The sequence below is a fragment of the Sebastes umbrosus genome, chromosome 5, assembly GCF_015220745.1.
Source record: "Sebastes umbrosus isolate fSebUmb1 chromosome 5, fSebUmb1.pri, whole genome shotgun sequence".
In the NCBI taxonomy this organism is placed as follows: domain Eukaryota; kingdom Metazoa; phylum Chordata; class Actinopteri; order Perciformes; family Sebastidae; genus Sebastes; species Sebastes umbrosus.
Genome location: NC_051273.1, coordinates 35915233 through 35936547, shown reverse-complemented (window position 1 = coordinate 35936547; position 21315 = coordinate 35915233). Strand labels below are relative to the sequence as shown.

At 41.3% G+C, this 21315-nt stretch overlaps 1 protein-coding gene across 1 annotated transcript in view; it reads left to right on the top strand.

Moving 5' to 3' along the window:
- st3gal3a (ST3 beta-galactoside alpha-2,3-sialyltransferase 3a) overlaps positions 1-12669 on the top strand; it is a 56376-nt gene extending 43707 nt beyond the window's left edge. Inside the window, exons 9-11 of the mRNA XM_037770124.1 lie at positions 3341-3487; positions 5041-5187; positions 10439-12669. Of these exons, the coding sequence (XP_037626052.1) occupies positions 3341-3487; positions 5041-5187; positions 10439-10543 (399 nt within the window). The 3' untranslated portion in view covers positions 10544-12669. The remainder of the gene's footprint in view (positions 1-3340; positions 3488-5040; positions 5188-10438) is intronic.
- Positions 12670-21315: the final 8646 nt, after the last annotated feature.

Sequence of the window (21315 nt, the reverse complement as noted above, 5' to 3'; positions counted from 1 at the left end):
ATGTCCCATCCGCTAACATGGAGGAGGCGGGACTTATGACCTATACTGCAGCCAGCCACCAGAAGGCGATCCAGATGTTTTGGCTTCACTTTTGGGGAGCTGTCATGCCGTCCATCTTTATATACAGTCTATGTTCCCAAATTGTAAAATACAGTGTAAATGCAGTGAAGAACTTTGTCCTGAAGCATCACAAGGTGTAGGTTATGGGAAGCCCCAGGTCACACTTTGTTTAAGTCCCTGCACTGGAAAAGGGCTATAAATGAAATGAATAGAGTACAGCTCTACTTCGGGACATAGACTAGACTGATTTTCTGCATATCTACTAACCTTAGTTAGACTCAGAGTTATCTGAAGTAAATGTATATAAGCACATTCACTGACTCTGTCATTAAAGGGATGTGATGATTGCTTGTCATTTGATGTCGCATGCTGTGTGCAGATGGGTTTTCCACAGACTCGTGTCCTCCTGGTGCTGCCAGCAGAGCAGAGGTGTTAGGTTTCCCAATCGGATGGAAGAGCAAAATGGTCTCAGTCAGACAGGATTACCACCTGATCCGTCAGTAGGAGCTAACAGGGTAACATTGCTATGCTAGTAAGCTAATAGCTCATATCATTGCTGTTTGGTTTGTCCCTGCCCCTCTCTCCAGCATACCTGAGCGAGCTCAGAGGCAGGTATCCCAGTAACTGTTCACAAGGAGACATGAGGCCTGCCGGGCAGGCTGCTGGTAATTAGTGTAATGGCCCCGGGTATACTGATACAGGGGCTTCCTCCTCTGACTGGCTTTGTTTGCTCCGCTTGTTTTTCATCAGTGTTTTAATGGTGTTGACCCCCCCCCCCCCCCCCCCCCCTCCAGAGGCCTCAGCTCAGGCTATTGCTTTCACTGGGAGGCTCGAGCACCATCATATTTTCCACCCCTGTCCACTTTGCATCCCATCCCACCTGGTGATAGTAAGAAGAATTGCTAAATATTTACAGTGTGAATATTAATGGTCATTATTCAGCATTATTATTTATGATGACTGATATATCTGTCAATAAGTATGTTGGGGGTTTTTTTTGTTTAAGAATTTAGAATTTTGTATATTAACAGCAGTAAAGGAAATAAGGATAGAGAACCAAAGTGAAGTCGTGTTTTGTGTTTAATCAAAAAAAATATATATATATATATATAAATAAAAATAAAATATCTTGATTGATATTTTATACTTTATAATGAACAATAAATGTCAGTACAGAAATGCTAACATGTTTGAGGTCATTGAGAAACAGTTTGTGTTAACCTTTCAACTGTAAAATGTCCCACTCACTATGTATCGGTTGGGCTGTTATCAAGTCACAAACATTCCTTACTTGCAAAATGGTATTTATACTGCTTTGTTACTTTGAACCTTAATAAAAACCTCAAAATAATAGCTAGAAAGCCCTAATATGATTGCATTAGTTAAAACAGCCCCGATCCAATAATTGTTTATGAGCTATTAATTGCTATAATATCTCAAATAAAACCCATACAGATCACAATGGCTGTGAATGGTCCTGACTCTCTGCCCCGTGTGGCACTGAAAGCTGCATTAAAGGGGTTTTTGGCCGGAGGAACTCAATAAAAGCCGACAGACAAACAGCCATGACGTAGCATCAACTTGTACAACTTGTAATAGCCAACATGTTGGCAAACAGTTCCCTATTTACACATTACACAGAGCAACAAGTCCAATATTCACTCTCCTTTTAGCTCAGTTTTTGGTCTCCACCAGCCCCTGAGAAAAATATCTTTACTCTTTATATTAGTTCCTAAATGCTCCACTATGTTAACCAGCTAGTCTCTACCTGTGTCTGCCTGGCAGGTAGTGTACAGCTTTTACACTGAGAACATCCACCTGCTGCTACTGGAAACCAGGCTGATGCAAATTGTTGAACCAAAATAGTAAATCTGCTATAAAACCAAAACAATGAGCTGAAAGAGGCTTTAAAGCTATCTAGAGATTGTCATTAGATTTAATGTTTTGATAATTCTATTTTAGTTTACAAGCTCATTATAAACCAGTAAACAGCTAAATCATCGTCAGACGATAGCCGGTGGGTTCCCAGTTTGGCCAATACGTTCCGCCTCTTTTGCTCTCCACACGGGTTGTGTACCTGGATTCAACCAAAGCCTGCTCGAACATGATTGGTCAATACTCGGACTACAGGTAGAATCCACAACGCTTCCGATACCAAAGTCTTGTCCCGTTGCCTACAGATTCTACATGTGAATTCAGAATCTGTTTATAGAGATTAGTAGAAAAAGGACTGAAATCTGATGGTTTTCTTGACAAGCTCTCAAGCTTGTTCTGATATATTGGCTGTGTTTCTATTATTCTGCTATATGATTACTTATATATCAGGGCAGTCAAAGGTAACGTTATAATAACGCATTAACGCAAATTGGTTTTAACACTCCTAATTTCAATTGATATTTCGGAGGTTATAGCGGGAGTGAAGAGTGAAGATACTGGCATCATAGGAAACTAGAAAACCGAAGGAATCCATTGGTACCAATCACGTCATTGCTTGTTGCTAAATAACACTACATTTTGGCAAGGAAATACTGGCATGGCCATTTTCGAAGGGGTCCTTTGACCCAAAAATGGGTTCTATGGGTACCAACGAGTCTCCCCTTTACAAACATGTCCACTTTATGATAATCACATGCAGTTTTGGGCAAGTCATAGTCAAGTCAGCACACTGACACACTGACAGCCGTTGTTGCCTGTTGGGCTGCAGTTTGACATGTTATGATTTCAGCATATTGTTTTATGCTAAATGCAGTACCTGTGAGGGTTTCTGGACAATATCTGTCATTGTTTTGTGTTGTTAACTGATTTACAGTAATAAATATATACATACATTTACATAAAGCAGCATATTTGTCCACTCCCATGTTGATAAGAGGATTAAATACTTGACAAATCTCCCTTTAAGGTTCATTTTGAACAGATAAAAAATGTGTGATTAGTTTGCAATCAATCATGATTAACTATGGACAATCATGCAATTAATCATGATTAAATATTTTCATCGATTGATAGCCCTATTATTTATATTATTTATTTGGCTAATTATAACTTTTGCAGTTTCAATATGCCCTATGAAAAACTTCACTTGGTCACTCAGCTCTATACCAAACGATTGGCACATTGCTGTAGATTGTATTTTAGTTCCAGTGTGACCAGTGGTAAAACTGTATTTATTCATATGATTGTGTTTTTGTGTATTTGTGTTTTGATTGTATGCACATTTTGTTCAGTGTGAGGGTCAAACTAACCACGCGGTTTGATTTCCTCTCTCTTTGTGTCTCAGCGCAGCACTGATGGCTTCTGGAAGTCGGTGGCCAAGCACGTTCCGAGGGAACCCGGCGACATGCGCATCCTGAACCCCTACTTCATCCAGGAGGCCTCCTTCAAGCTGATCGGATTACCTCACAACAGTGGACAGATGGGCAGAGGGGTGAGAGAGCTGTTGTTTTCCCAGCAGTCACTTTGTGTCCAGTTCTAGGTAGAGACGTAGCAGGAACAGTGAGCTGCTTCACACACGGCGCTGAGTTAATGGTCAGGACTGGAGCTCTGCTAGCTGACTCCACCGTCTGTCTGTGTGCATTATGAAGGCCTCTGTGAACACACAGCAGATGCTGCAGGGAGCCCAACACAGTCTGAAAACAAAGTGTTACCATTAGGCTGTTATAAATAGAGGCATTCTTCAGATTTCACATTTGTAAGACATCTACACGAGAACCGTACAGATTAAATAACACATGTTCACTACATACTGTACACATGATCACTACATACTGTACACATGTTCACTACATACTGTACACATGTTCACTACATACTGTACACATGATCACTACATACTGTACACATGTTCACTACATACTGTACACATGATCACTACATACTGTACACATGTTCACTACATACTGTACACGTGATCACTACATACTGTACACATGATCACTACACACTGTACACATGTTCACTACATACTGTACACATGATCAATACACACTGTACACATGTTCACTACACACTGTACACATGATCAATACACACTGTACACATGATCACTACACACTGTACACATGATCACTACATACTGTACACATGTTCACTACATACTGTACACATGATCACTACATACTGTACACATGATCACTACACACTGTACACATGTTCACTACACACTGTACACATGATCACTACACACTGTACACATGTTCACTACATACTGTACACATGATCACTACACACTGTACACATGTTCACTACACACTGTACACATGTTCACTACATACTGTACACATGATCACTACATACTGTACACATGATCACTACATACTGTACACATGATCACTACACACTGTACACATGATCACTACACACTGTACACATGTTCACTACACACTGTACACATGTTCACTACACACTGTACACATGTTCACTACATACTGTACACATGATCACTACATACTGTACACATGATCACTACATACTGTACACATGATCACTACACACTGTACACATGTTCACTACACACTGTACACATGATCACTACACACTGTACACATGTTCACTACATACTGTACACATGATCACTACACACTGTACACATGATCACTACATACTGTACACATGATCACTACATACTGTACACATGTTCACTACATACTGTACACATGATCACTACACACTGTACACATGATCACTACACACTGTACACATGATCACTACATACTGTACACATGATCACTACACACTGTACACATGATCACTACATACTGTACACATGTTCACTACATACTGTACACATGATCACTACACACTGTACACATGTTCACTACACACTGTACACATGTTCACTATATACTGTACACATGATCACTACACACTGTACACATGATCACTACACACTGTACACATGTTCACTATATACTGTACACATGTTCTGGGATACAAGTCATGGCTCAGTTTCATGAACACGTTTTGATGTCTGTTTTTCAGAATATCCCGACCCTGGGGGCTGTTGCCATAACGATGGCCCTTCACAACTGTGATGAAGTAGCTGTGGCTGGATTTGGCTACAACATGAGCACCCCTCATGCCCCACTGCACTACTATGAGAAGATCAGGATGTCGGCCATCAAAGAGGTAACTATAATACACTAATATAATATATACTGTATATACTAGTATAGTATGAAAGGGATAATGTACAGCGAGCCGGTCTCTCAGCGCCCTGAAGGGGATTCTTTCACAACAATGACCCTCTAGTTGTACATTATCCCGCTTATTACACGGCTACTTACTGAAAAATCAATATTTGGACACAAAAACAGTCCTCCAGAGTCCGACATCAGAGCTGTACCCATAGCAACGGTCTGTTATGCATAGAAACGGTCTGTTATAGAGAAATTACAGACCGCTGAATGCCGTGATTGACCAATCAGAATGGAGTATTCAACACAGCCGTGTAATAAAGCATAATATACCACTACAGACCTAATTTGGTAGAATACTACAATAGATTCTAAAAGTGATGCTAGACATTGCAGAGCTTTATGTAGCTCTGTAACAGTAACAGTTCTTTAAGCCACATTGATGTGTATCCCACCTTTTCTTGATCCAATCTTCCTGTAAAATAAACTTAAGGGCAACAAACAGCAGCAGGGTACGATCTGCGCCAGAATGAACGCCATCGTTTTCTATGTCAGCCCACACGCTGGCAGTATCAAGACACACGTCATCGCGGGTTGACATCGATCGAGGTATCAGCATACCCCGCTGTCTGGCAGCAATTTTAACACATTCGCTCCACGGATTAGCACATCCAGGCTACAGTAGTTTTATTTTTATGGCTCCGCACCGGAGACAGCTGTGGCCGGAGGCATTATGTCTTTGGGTTGTCCATCCGTCCGTCCATATGTACCTAACATTCTCGTGAACGCGATATCTCAGATTTTTTGGCAAAAAAATTTGGCACAAACATCCACTTGGACTCGAGGATGACCCGATTAGATTTTAGTGCTCAAAGGTCAAGGTCATTGTGACATTGTGATCCGATCACTGAGGACGCATGTTAATACCAGGTCTGAACAGGGCCTTAGATGCAACACCACAAATGTCTTTGGTAATTCATAGCCCACTATCGCTTTCAACTCTTCCCACATCCCATCCATACCAGTATTTTCTCATTTTCATAAATTTCCATTAAACGTAGGTGTGATGTGATGTGATCTGCTCCACTTTTCTCTCCACACAGTCTCCAGCATGTCTGTTGTGTAGAGGCTACAGTATTTTAATACTGTCTGTGCTACGAGTGTAAAAGGACGCAGTGCGACCAGTGTGTTGCCCATAAAGTCACAGTGCAGTTGGAGAGTCTTTATCTTCTATAATGTGGCGTATTTCTGAGTAAAACAGAACACAGTTATGAGACAGATCTAAATCAAATTCTTTCAAGTTGATTGGATTGCTCAAAAGAGGGACTATACGTTAAGACTGAGACTGTTGGCTTCAACCCACACCTCCCTCACCTGGGCTGTTTGTGCTTATTTTTTCCATGAAAGGCTCTGATTGTTATTATAACTGTCTGACATTATGGACAGAATGTCGCTCAAGGAGAAGTCTCGTTGTGAAATCTGGCGAGGTGATGTGTTGCCGGAATACAACGGTGGAATAGTGGAATACATCCATGGTGGAAACAGACAGAGTTTGTTGTGTTGGAGTACAGAAAGCGTAGCTTAGTGTTATCTAAAAGATTTATAATGTCATGGCTGAATATTTAAATGATTTCAACAATGTGGATGAACTCTTTGAATTCGATGTTCTGCCCGTATTTATCTGAGCCTGAGTATACAGATATTCAAATTTCACAGCGAGACTTCTCCTTGACTTGGACACAATAACAACCAGACCGGATCAAGTGAAAGGTGAGAAAAAGGTTTTATTTCTCTGTAGGGTCCTTTCCATAATGTTGTCACACACTAATAACAATCTGAGCCTTCAGTGGCAAAAACAAACACTTTAAGTGAACGTAATAGGAAATAGGGTCCAGGTTGATAAATACCGAAGTTAACCTTTAATGAAATGAGTGTAGCTGCTGAAACCTTGTTGCCATTTGGCTTTTTTTTGTTGCTAGATTTGTGACACATTAGTAGCCTAAATTTGTGAATGTCTCAGTCTGACTTTATTAACTCTGGGTGGGAAATTTACAGTTTAGGTTGATGATTCATCTCCTCCATCCATTTACTCTTAACGGACGATACTCCCACACAATATTCACATCCCCTAAATTTGTTAGCATTCTGACCAACCTGTCGACCAGCATCCTATTTGTTAGTTTTCCAGGTTTACGCTGCACTGGAACAGTTTACTGTGACCTTTCTCTCATTTAAAACGCCTCTCAGGAGGGATTTACCCAGCATGCTGTGTAGTGGCCTAGGATGTGTATGAAATCTCAAGTGTAGGAACGTCGCTGGGTTGTTGGTTTTTGAAAGCAGCACAGTCGCGGCACACGACATACAGTGTCTTGAGTTGCCATTCACTCCACTTCACCGTCTCCCGGTGTCCAGCCTGCATCATACATCACTCTTAGCCCAGGTTACTGAGACAGACATACAATCCCCTTCATCCTATTTTCAGCGACTGCCACAGACTTGTGTTTCAGTTCAAAGAGGCACCGAGCTGCTTGGCCCGCCCCCCTGGCATGTATAATTGAGACAGGAGAGAAGCTCATCTCTACTGTCCTCCATTAGTCCACATGGACTGGTTTTTTTTTTTGTTGGGTTTGTTGGTGGTAGGTGGCTTCACGACACCAACACCATCATGTTTGTGATCTTTTTTTAATCTCAGGTCTTGTACAAGACAAAGTCCAAATTAGAAATGAATGATTCATTGTTTTTATATCGAAATCAAAAATAAGAAAAAATTGAGATTTTCAAATTGTAAAAGCCCAAATTTTAATTATGATTGATATGATTTACACTTTGCCAAAGAAGACTGTTATTTTTGTCTTTTTGCCGTATAAAAACACCACCGCAGTTGTGGGTCTTACTCTGAATGAATGATCTAGATCAGGGGTCTTCAACGTTTTTCAGGCCAAGGACCCCAAACTGATGGAGAGATGGAGCAGGGACCCCCTACTATATATATTGTATAAAATTGTGTTTTATATTAAACTGGGCCTAGTGCCATGTATAAATGTACCTTGTTATTGTGCATTCAATACTAAGCTATTCAAATAATACACAGGTTCATATATTCATGTTTTTATTTTAAACGTGCAAGGTACAGTGAGTAGATAAATTGTAATAAATAATAATAATTAAAAAAAAAAAAAAATAAGAAGAAGAAATTTTCGCGACCCCCCTGTTGAAGACCTCTGATCTAGATGATCACCTCACCTCATGTCAGAGAGGTAGCTGGCAGGTACAGCTTGGTAGTAGTCGAGTTGTTAAATCAAGTATCCAGTATAGAGTACCGGCCGTTAAACTTTGAGATACATTATACGATTGTTTCAAGCTACTCTTACCAAACATTTGTATAAGCACTTTGGCATCTCACATTCTCTTGATATTGATAGTGATGTTATTTAGTGCTGCAACCAAAGCAGTAGAACGGACATTGAACTATTGTCCGTGGTCGTTTGACTTGCACAAAAGAAAATGGCGACTGTATTTAGTTGTTGTGGTGACAACACACATCAGCGGGGCTGTAAAGTGTGGTCGCAGCTCACCGGGAAGAGAGCGGACGCAGCTCCAGAGGTGGATGGCTGGAGTGGTGAGACGGAGGGACAGTTAGACCCGGTGCTGCTGCTGGCCACCAGCCCGCTGTTCGTCTCATTTTCTTTAACCAGTGTAGCATTAAAGCACGGCAGCTAACTAGCAGCTGTACGCCATTTCATTTGCTAATTCCACCATGCTTTAATGCTACACTGGTTACAGATAATGAGCCTAGCAAAGTTGTGGGCTGGTGATATCAATGTGCTTTCCTACGCTGGGACAAGAGTGTGTGAATGAAAGACTTAGTCATTAAATTGTACTCATTCACTCTCTTGGTAACGTTACTACTGCCGCTGCTCGTTTAGTCGTTAATATAAAACCTCACCTCAGTGAGTCTGTGACTCGCCATAAGTCGGTTTAGTTGATAAGGATGTTAGCCTACCACAACCGTCACAATGACAACGGTTCACCTAAAAAAAGGCCGCCGCTCTGACCATCCTGCTACGTTGAATTGAACGGGAATGTCCGTTCTACTCCTATTCTATTTCTATGGCTGCAACTAACGGTAGTTTTCATTATGGATTATCATATTATCATTTAGTCTACAAAATGACAAAAAATAGTTTAAAAAATGTGATTGGAAAGAGTCCGAGGTCACATTCTCGTTTGTCTTGCTTTGTCCGACCAACAGTCCAGAACCCAAAGCTGTTCAGTTTAAAATGATAGAAACTGAAATAAGTTTAAAATGACACCAAGTTTGCTGATGACTGAACCACTAATGATCCAGATCCATGTGACTCACGAGCTGTCATTCATTCAAGTCAGTGGCTGCTTGGAGACAGCATCATGTAGACAAACCAATAGAAGATGTCAAGCAGCCAGCACGTCAGTAGACGACATAAAGATAAGAATGAATGGGCTTTAGAACCTTAGCAAGGCTGAAAGAATTACTCAGATACTGACATTCGATCAAACTGGAGTTAGCAAGCTTCTCCACTGGCTCTGATTACCTTCTGACAGTAATGTTAACTCAGTTAGCAAGGTTACTGAACAATAGCCCTAAAGATGACTCCACTGTCTCTGGCTGTCACAAGACCCTCACCCTGCATACGGAGACGTGATCACAAAGTGAGAAGAAACAAGACTGTAAGTGTTCTCTTACAGTATTAATACCACTGTACTACAGTATGTAAAGGCCTGTGATCAGATGTCATTGACTAGATAATGTATCCAGATAGATCAGATGGTAATACCAGGGGGAGATTAGCCACGCTGACTCTCCAGGAATATGGGCTGATCCTGCTAGTGGCTCGAAACGGGCCGGTACTTACTGAGACGCAGTAACGGCACTTCTTCATTTGACTCCTTGGCGTACCGGGACTTTTTCTTGCGGCACTTCTCACAAGCTGTCGGTACTCTTCTCTGCCCTCTCCATATCAGCTCCTCTGGGACATTCATAATGGCGATTCATAACTTTTTTTTAATTTGTGAACAAATATAATTAATGAAACATTATTTAAACGTTTTCTGAATCGGTTGTTTCAGGGCAAACATTTCCATGTTGTCTATGTTGAGCTAAAAGGCGAGAAACGTAGGAACCCATTTGTTGAGTGGACTGTGCTGTCTACAATAAAACCTCCAGCACCTACCTCCTGTCCTGTGTGTCTCTGTCCCCTCTGCAGTCCTGGACTCACAACATATCTAAAGAGAAGGAGTTCCTGCTGAAGCTGGTGAAGGCTGGAGTCATCCAGGACTGGACCGGTGGGATCTGTGGTTCAGGATGCTGATGGTCTGCACTCAGCTTCGTGAAGATGGATGGATGGATGCAGCACTGCGCTCTCCTCCACCTCCACCTGCTCCAGCACCTGAAGAGGGAAACTCAAGGCTGCGTAGGCCATGTTCCCAGCAGAGAGCAGCGGCTGTCACACACTGTGGTCAGTGCACAGAGACTAGAACACACTGCCCCGGTGTTGCATATTGATATATTGCAAGCAATTGGCCTCCGTATTTAGCTCATAGATTAGTGTATATTTACTAGATTTGGTGCCCTGACTCAGGGGTATGTTCACAGTGTTGGAGATCAAACCAGCACCTGCTGCAGGCTGGGAAAAGGTGGAGAGGATGAAGATGTTGGGTTGTGCCAAGAATACCTCTACAAGTGTCCTTCTGCTCACACACCTGAATGTAACCTGCATCAAACGTATAGTCTCTTATTTATATCTTCCAGGTTCTGTGTTAAACAGGGTGCACACTACATGACACACGACTCAGCTGTCCTGGACCGGTCTCTGACACCTGTGGGTGACCCCGCTCTATCAGAGCAGCATGACAATCATCAGAGCTTGTTTAGTCCAGTCAGTCAGAGTCACTATGAAGCTAAAAAGCTGGAGAACACGAGGTAACAAGAGCTGCCCTCAGCATGAACATTACTCTCATCATCCATCTCACAACACAGACTAGACAGACGCTGAAGAGTCACATTGTGTTTGTTCTTTACGAGGCAGCACAACACGTACAGCGATCACTCAAGACTTACCCTCAATGTCCACTGGATTTGTCTGTGGCCGCAGCAGCTTGCGTCTCTGAAGCGTGAAATTCACTTGTGAATCATGTATATATTTATTAACAATTTACTTCAACTCATATTTATAATATGATGCATATCATTTGTTACTGACTTAGGGCCTTATTTTAACGATCTATAGTGCATGGTCTATGGTGCATGGCACAAGTGCATTTAGAGCATATCTAACTCCACTTTTGTTAGTTAAACGGCGCATAATATTGGTTCAAAATAAGGTGCAAAGGGCAAAGGGGTTGTATTTAGTCTCTTAATTAATCAGAGGTGTGTTTTGGGGGTAACAGGAATTAAACCAATCAGAGTGTCATCTCCCATTCCCTTTAAAGGCCAGGTGCGCCTGCATCCGGTCACATTGCTATTTAAAAGGCAGATTTGGCAAATTGGAGAAGCGAACCGTTTTCTGCTGAGGAAACGAATCTGCTCGTGAAAGTGTGCGAGCAGATGTATGTGGTGCTTGGCCGTTGGACCCTCTGCCTCCACCGTCTTCCATCGACAACTTCATTTGACTGCATATGAGCAAATGCACCGATAACCTATTTAACGCGGGTCGGGGGGGTGTTCCTTTCCAATGCAACCCACGGGGGGGCTTGGACCGGCTGAGCGGAATCCTCTGGAGATGCATCACGCACGTGCGCACAGCTGGAGAGGTGCGTAACGCGCGGATCAATCAGCCTCAAAATGCTGCCGTTTGGGGGGAGAGGGCCTAACTTTGAAGTAGCTCCAACATAGCGCCTGACCACACCTCATTTTTAGCACGCCCATGGGCGTACAGATGGGCGCATGTACATTTGCTACTTACAGAGCGTTGGCGCTGGGTGTGAAAAGCTGCGTCGGTCTGAAACTAGCAATGACAGTTGCGCTGTGCTGTGCACCGCTTCACATCGGGTGTAAGATAGGGCCCTTTGTCTTTAAACACGTTATTGATCAAAAGGTTTGTATCAGCTGTTATATTGATGTTTTCTTCTTTCCTTCAATAATAACTAATAATAGTAATAACAGAGATAAAAAACAATATAAATCAGACACAAATTTTTTCATTTACATTTGAAATAGTTTTGGCCCCAAAAGAAGAAAAATAAAATGATTCAAACTTCCATGGTCAATGTTGCATGATGGGAGAATACTGTTGGAACTTGGATTTTGAATTGGTTTTCCTGTCCAGGAAAGATCTCGATCATTGTTGAACCACAACGGAGCAGCTGGGCTCTAAATATTGAGTTTGTCATTTTTTATCTGTTCAAAATGTACCTTAAAGGGAGATTTGTCAAGTATTTAATACTCTTATCAACATGGGAGTGGATAAATATGCTGCTTTATGCAAATGTACAGACACATTTATTATTGGAAATCAGTTAACAACACAAAACAATGACAGATATTGTCCAGAAACCCTCACAGGTACTGCATTTAGCATAAAACAATATGCTCAAATCATAACATGGCAAACTGCAGCCCAACAGACAACAACAGCTGTCAGTGTGTCAGTGTGCTGACTTGACTATGACTTGCCCCAAACTGCATGTGATTATCATAAAGTGGGCATGTCTGTAAAGGGGAGACTCGTGGGTACCCAGAGAACCCATTTTCATTCACTGATCTGGAGGTCAGAGGTCAAGGGACCCTTTGAAAATGTACATGACAGTTTTTCCTCGCCAAAATTTAGCGTAAGTTTGGAGCTTTACTTAACCTGCTTTGCAACAAGCTAACATAACATAGTTGGTACTCACGGATTCCTTAGGTTTATTAGTTTTATATGATACCAGTATTTTCTCTCTAGTTTTAAAACTCAGCTCGCTACAACCTAAAAACCGCACGTTGCGTTAATGTGCTAAAGAAATTAGTGGTGTTACCACGTTACTATCGTTTGCTTCTGTCACCAATCATAAATCAGCTGTAAACAATGGGGTTTTTTATCTTCTGTAAAACACAAAAAAATGTTGGCAAAACAACTTGAAACAATATTGAAACGTATCGCTGAAGAACAATCAGGGTTCTCTGCGGGGCAAACACAACGTGGCATAGCCGCATCCAGTGGACATGAGGGGTTACCTCACTGAGTCTTAAAAGTCCATTTTTTAATATATGACTTACGTCTCGGGTCATACTGTTGAGTGTCTCTGTTGTGTAGGCCAGACCAGTTAGTACATGTTTGAACATTAAACAGTGCAGGCTCTGGGATAATCCCTTTTTCTTCCTATCTCACCGGCCGGTGTTGTCGGTCCAAACCAGTTCCACTCAGAGAAGACTTTGTTATTTTAGTGAGAATGATGGTAAATCACAACTGTTTCTATCTTTCTGTCCTTGAGTCCTCCAACTCAAACTGTAGAATGACCAAGACCCTTCAAGGTGAACCCTAAACATGAAGTCAGTTTCAGATACAAATGGCTCCTTTCATTGAAATAGAGGTCCAATTCTGATTTGAGATGAAATCATTAGGATATGTCAGTGTAGTTATCATAATTACATTTTCACAATTAACAGTAAATGGACGGACTGCATTTATACGGCGCTTTTGGCGACCACTCAAAGGGCTTTACAACACAAGCCAGCATTCACCCTTTCACACACACATTCATACACTGGTGGCAGAGGCTGCCATGCAAGGTGCCACCTGCCACCTGAATCACAGAACAGGGTCCAGCTCGGAGTTGAACCACATTGACTCGTTTGCTGCCTAAAATGTATTTTAGGTGCATTGAATGATGATTTTGCATTGATGTGAGTTGATAGTGTTGGGCAGGGTTATGCTGATGCTGGCTTTAAAGACCCAACCCTTCCTTCTCTTAAAGGGCAACTTTGGTATTTTTCAACCTGGACCCTATTTTCCCTGTTTTTGTGTCTAACTGACTAATAGCGACAACAATTTCTGAAATTGGTCCAGTATTGAAGGAGCGCGCTGTAGACAGCAGCTGCTAAACGGGCTGCAATGTGGTGCTATTGGGGCAAGCTGGCACCATCATTTACGTCCACTAAAAGTGCTTGTTTTTGCCATGACAGGCTCTGATTGTTATTATAAGTGTCTGACATTATGGACAGACTCTCGCTCAAGGAGAAGTCTCGTTGTTAAATAAACCAGTAAATAGTAATAACGCTATGATGAAGAGTTGCTGTGTAGTTGGTTGCACCAACAATAAATCCAAAAACGCTGATCTCCGATTTAATAGAAGAGCTTTATGGCTCCAAGCTATAGACCAGACCAGCATGGCTTTATGGCTCCAAGCTATAGACCAGACCAGCATTCGTTACAGAGTTCTCCCTCAATACTGGATCAGTTTAAGAAATTGTTGTCCCCATTAGTCACATAGAAACAAAAACATGGGAGGGGTAGTGTCCAGGTTGAAAAATACAAAAGTTGCCCTTTAAGATATTCTAGAAACTTCTCATACTCTTTTCTATTCAATGTCCAGAATAATAGCAGAACTTCACTCAGCCCTGCCGAGGGCTGCTGTCTCAGGCCTCCAGCCATCAGTCACCACCAGTGTTACTATCAAAGACATAAACTGAGCTTTATGAATTGATCTCACTTTATTTCCTGAGATCAAGTGTATTGTGAAGACTGTGTGTGTTTGTGATGCTTTCTGGCCTGCATAGTTTGTGCTCACCTCTCTCTGCAGGTGTTTGTGGACTTGATGCTGGTCAGATGCTCAAGCCAAAGTATTCATATATTTATTGTAGCCTGTGCACATGAACGCATTAAAGAATAAAGAGGAAAAGGGATGCTGTATTTTTAGCGTGTGTGTCGTTTTTTCATTGTAACATAAGAATCATTTGAAGTGTAAAATCATGTTTTTGAGTAAAAGAAGAAACACAGAAAGAGATTTAAAAATCATATTAAATGTAATTCATATTATCTTAATCCAAATAGAAATGTGTGCCGACAGTAACAGCACAGCAGATATTGAGCCATTTATTTAAACTACTATGAAAATACCAATAGCCAGTCACACTGGAATCCGTGGGCCGCATCCAGCTGAAGTTGTTTTGTGATTTGAATTGTTGATGTGGAAAAATTGAGTCTCTCCTCTTGTTTAAATAATGAATTAAAGGCACTGTTTGTAACTTCTTACACGTATAAATCATTGCGGGTCGGTGTCCCTTGCACGCTCGCGTGTGGCTACACTGTTCAGACTCAGACTCCAACACAAACTACACGGAAGCACCAGAACCGCAAAGTTCTATCTAGTGAAGCCCGTCTGTTAAACAGTGTTTACTCTTCCTGCTTCAGCTTCCCGACTGCGGTCAGAAGACACAGTGGAGACCGTAGCTTTGGTCTCCAGGACCGGAGTCTCTGCTGTACTCTGCTCCTCTGCTCCTCTACCTGCTTGCCTTCACTCACACACCGTGCTCGTTCTCGCTCTCTCGCTCACGTTAACGCGCGCTCACTCCACACTGCAGAAGAGTCAGTTTAGCTCTGAGAATATCTAGTAAATGTACAGTGGACGTTTGTGCAGAAATAACTGCTGCAGCTCCTCCAGACCGACAGAGGTTTCCCGTGTCGTTTCCTGCTGCTGAGTGAATAGACGGGGCTCCGGAGCGAGTAACGTAACAGCCCGGACACACCAGGAACGTCAGCAGCGCCTGGCGGCTGCGTTACCTGTTGTTTTTTATTTCGGCATCCGAGTTAACAGGTTAGAGCAGCCACACTGCCCGCGAGACGTGTGTCTCGCGCACGTCTCAGCTGCGTCTCTTCTAGAGATTCGAGGTCTCGTCTTTTTGACGCGTGCCACGCGGTTCACAGCAACAACAGAAAGTGAAGGTGATCTATTGACTGTATATTGACATCATACCAGCATCATTAGAGAGGTTTCGAGGTCTATCTAGAATATGTCATGGAAATGAAAAAAAGTAAAGACTTATTTTTAAATCAACACTTCCTGCTTTCATTTCAAAATAAAAGCCCTCAAGCGTTTTTTCTATGGACAGAATTCCTTCATTTGTTAACATGAGGCTTTTATTCTGAAATATGAGCAGTCAGTGCTGTAGAGCTTGCAGTGACTTGCAGAGCTCCATGAATTGATAAAGTATGGGGTTTAAATCAACACTTCCTGCTTTCATTTCAAAATAAAAGCCCTCAAGAATTTTTTTTCTGTGCACAGATTTCCTTAATGTGTTATCACAAGGCTTTTATTCTGAAATATGTGCCAGGAGTGTTCTAGAACATGAATGAATATAGTATGGAGTTTTAATTGTGGATTATTACTATTATTTACAAATTACCACACGTTATTTATTTCTGACTCCCAGAAAAGTTCCTTTTCATCCCCCATTTGTCTTTAGATAGTTCTTTTTTAATGCATATTTTAGTGCTTTATGAACTGTATTTTGTCTCTGTTTGTGTCTCTGTCTGCAACTTTGTGTTCCTGCTGCTGACCGTCTTGGCCAGCCAGGTCTCCCTTGGAAAAGAGGTTCTTAATCTCAATGGGACTAACCTTGTTAAATAAAGGTTTAACAATAATAACCAATCATTTCACAACGCTAACCACGTGGCATTGTACGTTTCTGCAAGCGTGACACGAGGCTGACACGAGGCTGACCCTCAGAGATCAAGAAAAACAAGGTTAAGATCACCTTATCTCCTGAAGTATTTATTGTGTCCTCACACAGCTTAGTATTTGTGTAGTTTGAACTACATTTAAGAAAAATAACTTCATGTACAGTATATTAGATGCTAAGAGTCAAAGCTAATGTAACATTGCTAGCTGCCATTTACAGTATCTGCAATATTAGCAAAAATGTAATTTCCGCAACATGTACATTACAAATTACAATTGAAATCTGTGTCATAAAAGATGGTTCTTAATCTCAATGGGACTAACCTTGTTAAATAAAGGTTTAACAATAATAACCAATCATTTCACAACGCTAACCACGTGTCATTGTACGTTTCTGCAAGCGTTACACGAGGCTGATATGAAACCTATTTTTGGTTCAGAAACGTCAATATTCAACGTAGCGTGGTTTGCAGAACGGTACAACACCAACATTTTTCAGACCCAGCAATAGACCTAATGGCTGGTGAGATGAAGATGGATGTACAGTGTTGACACCGCTGTTGTCAGCCTGTGTTGTCCTGTTGTAGGCTACACACTGTCACCGTCTGAGTCACAGTATCCAGCTGCTGTTTTATAAGTAGCCAGATGTTTATGAGTGAATGGAGGTTAAGGCTTCAGTGAGTCATTGTGTGTTGAGTCAAGTCAAGGCAGAGCTGTTTACAAGTCATCTGTGTTACACTTTTAATGACCACTTAGTGAAGACAAACAAGCTAAGTGGAACCACTCGTCTCTCTCATCGCAGAGCAGCCATTAATGTAATGGAGCAATACTAAGTAGCTTACAGCAACATCCTGATGCAGGATGCAGGACCGCAGGAAAGAGGCTAACAGACAGGTAGCAGGCCGGTAACAAGGAACGGCATAGCGACGATGGTGATCTGGCAAAGGAACAAAGGAAGTGGATGGGTTTGTGTAGTGAGTGACTGATGAGACAAAGAGATGCAGGTGAGGTGGTGGGTGTTGGAAGCCACCACCTCACGTAATCACCGGTAATTTCTGAGCAGATGAGGTAAGTGGAAGCAGGTGTAGATGGGTTTGACAGTCAGGTAATGCCAACCATACACTAGGGCCGTATCCAAAGCCGCATTTTATACTAGTAGTACGTAGTGATTTGGCCAAAATGTAGTATGTAGTATGCAGTATGTGAACAAAAGCAAAATCTACAGTATGCCAAAAATACCCAGAAGTCATACTGATTTGGAAAAAATCTCCAGTATACATCGGACCAGTCTACCTCGCCTACTGTATCCCATAATGCAAAGCGCTGGACTGCTACAGGCTACAGTTACAACAACAACAGCAGCCGAAAACAGATTGTTTTTTTTAAAATGTTGTAGCTATTTCATCACTAAATTCACTTCTGAAAAATTTTGAGGCGAGAAATCAACTGTGTAAATTTTTAATATCGGCAGTTTTCAAAAGTTAGATGGCGAATCGAGCATTTATTCCACCGTTGTCGGAGTTTAGAAGCTCCACAAACTGCCGGGGTCGCTACCTCTCCAGCCGGGCAGTCATCAAAACACATGGTGACCGCTATGAGCTGGCTGGAGCTCTCTCAAGAGACCGGTCTTGTAGACGAGGGGGTTTTATTGTTAGGTTTTGTTTTAGGTGGGACCCCAAAGCAGAGACTGACACAGGTAAGTAAAACATAAACAGAGTTTATTATCCAACGAAAAGGAAAAACGCAAGCAGAAGGGCAGGGAGCCGGCCGGCTCGTGGCAAATAGAGAATGGAAAACTAAAAGAATCATCACATTTATTTCCTTGTTGACGGATAGTTTGTTTAAATATCACAACACAGATGTCCATTATACATTAACAGGAACCTGTGGCCAGTGACACTCACAGACCGGCTACAGAGCAGCAGAGTTGAGAGGGAAGAGGAGAGAGAAGATGAGAGAGAAGAGGAGAGGGAAGAGGAGAGAGAAGAGAAGAGGAGAGAGAAGAGGAGAGAGAAGAAGAGGAGAGGGAAGAGGAGAGAGAAGAGAAGAGGAGAGAGAAGAGGAGAGGGAAGAGGAGAGAGAAGAGGAGAGGAAAGAGGAGAGCGAAGAGGAGAGGAAAGAGGAGAGAGAAGAGGAGAGGGAAGAGGAGAGAGGAGAGGAAAGAGGAGAGAGAAGAGGAGAGAGAAGAGGAGAGAGAAGAGGAGAGGTAAAGAGCCTCCTCTGACTGGTCAGAGAGATACCTGCTGAGACAACATGAGCCTTTTTAACATTCCTCTAATATCTGGAGGGAGATCAGTCGTCTGTTTAGTTGCTGGAGCTGAAAAAGCAGTTTGAGTAACGTACATTTTGTGGATCAATATTTTATATTTCCTGTCTCCCCTCGTTGATGATCCTGTTTGTCTCACTTCATTATGAGCTGTTAGAATAAATAGTTTAAACCTGCAGTATCTTATAAAGTAAACTAACAGAACATAAACAACTAAATCTAAGTTGTATTTTTTGATAATATTGTAATAGTGGTTAATAGTGGCATTATTATTCTGACACAGGTGTTGGCTCTGCACATACAAAATCAAATGTAATATGACCTTAAACTAACTCTGCCTAGTGGGAGGTGGCTGATTATTAAGATAATCTTAAAAATGCATTACAGTGATTTCCAGCTTTGAAGGTAATCAGTGACTAATAGCAGAAGAATGTTAGCAGAGGGGAAACATGGTTCTCAGCGTAAGGAACGTCCCTCTGCACATTGTTCAGGATTTAAAAATCAGAGAAAAACTGACTTGCGTGAACCATCTGCAATTTTCCACGACACTATATTTATTTTCCTTATATGTGTTTTGCATGGTATTTTAGGGTAACCCCGTCTCACAGCCAGCGAATTAACTTGATCCAACATGCAGCTTAAATGATTGAGCTGCTCTAGCCACAGGCAATATGAGCCTTCATACAGTAGCTGAGCAGTACTTCTCTGGCTGCAGTGCTGAAAGGTTAGTGAATGCACAGTGACAGGGAGGAAATAGTACTGTATGAGTGAGGATTCATCAGTTCACATGTAGTGCTCGAGCGCCGAGCTGACGCTGATTTGCCTCTGATCTGGAGCTTTTGTCTGGGAGCTCTAAAAACTGTCAGCAAGTGGAAAACCAGGGTTAAAGTCATGTAGTGTGAACTAGGCATAAGGCAAAGAAAGCCTGGCTCTGTTGAATGTGTTTCTTGGTACACCTCTCTGGTTGATGAGAGCTGTGAGAATCAACCAAAAAGGTAAGATTGTGGGCCATAAAACCAACAAAAGACCCTTTTCACATTATAGATGATTATACATGGGTGTTCCTGCAACTAGGGGCATTTTTAAGTCCCAGCAATGAATTTTTGGGTAAAGATTGTAAAGCCCCCTGAGGCAAATTTGTGATTTGTGATTTTGGGCTGTACAAATAAAATTGACTTGACTTGACTTTTTTCATGTCCCACAACTGTGGTTTCAATGTTGAGATATGTAAAATGAGCCAATTTAATTCAAATATAACATTATTTCAAATGGAATTGTTTCATATACATATAACTTTACACCATATTAACATTATTTACTTGTTTACAAATCTTTGATATGATTTTTTTTTCATCTAAATGTGCCTGTCCCACTCTTCAGAGTCCTTACCGCGACACTGAACAACACCATAGTAAAAGTTTTATTCAAAGGCCAAACAAATCTAATTTCTATGGAAACAGAAGTTAGCAGCTGAGCACATGGATGACAGGTTGGGCCGCCCACATAGGTGACCCTCAGAGATCAAGAAAAACAAGGTTAAGATCACCTTATCTCCTGAAGTATTTATTGTGTCCTCACACAGCTTAGTATTTGTGTAGTTTGAACTACATTTAAGAAAAATAACTTCATGTACAGTATATTAGATGCTAAGAGTCAAAGCTAATGTAACATTGCTAGCTGCCATTTACAGTATCTGCAATATTAGCAAAAATGTAATTTCCGCAACATGTACATTACAAATTACAATTGAAATATCTGTCATAAAAAACAACACATTTTATATTTTTTGTGTATGAAGACGAACATCTATGGTTACTGTCTACATTTTTCAAGGTGTACAGAAAATCATTAAATGATTAGCAATTTTATTTAATTTCAAATTGTATATCAATATTTACAATGATGCACAAAGCTTGATGGAAATGAATTGAGATGTCTTAAAAATATTATTGAATTTTAAAAAAGGTCAAATGTATAAAATGAACATTATTGTAATGTTGCGGTTAGAACAAACATTACATTTTTTCTCGATTGTTTACACACATTTTCTGAAAGCATGCCTCATACTCTCAGAACTCTACACACAAATCAAAAAACACACACACAATGGGCAAAACCCCTCAATTCTCCTGCAAAATGAAACTTTACATTCAAAACAATGTTATTTCTTCTCAAAATGGTATTTTGTTTTCAAATGACACACACAAACCATCATATGAA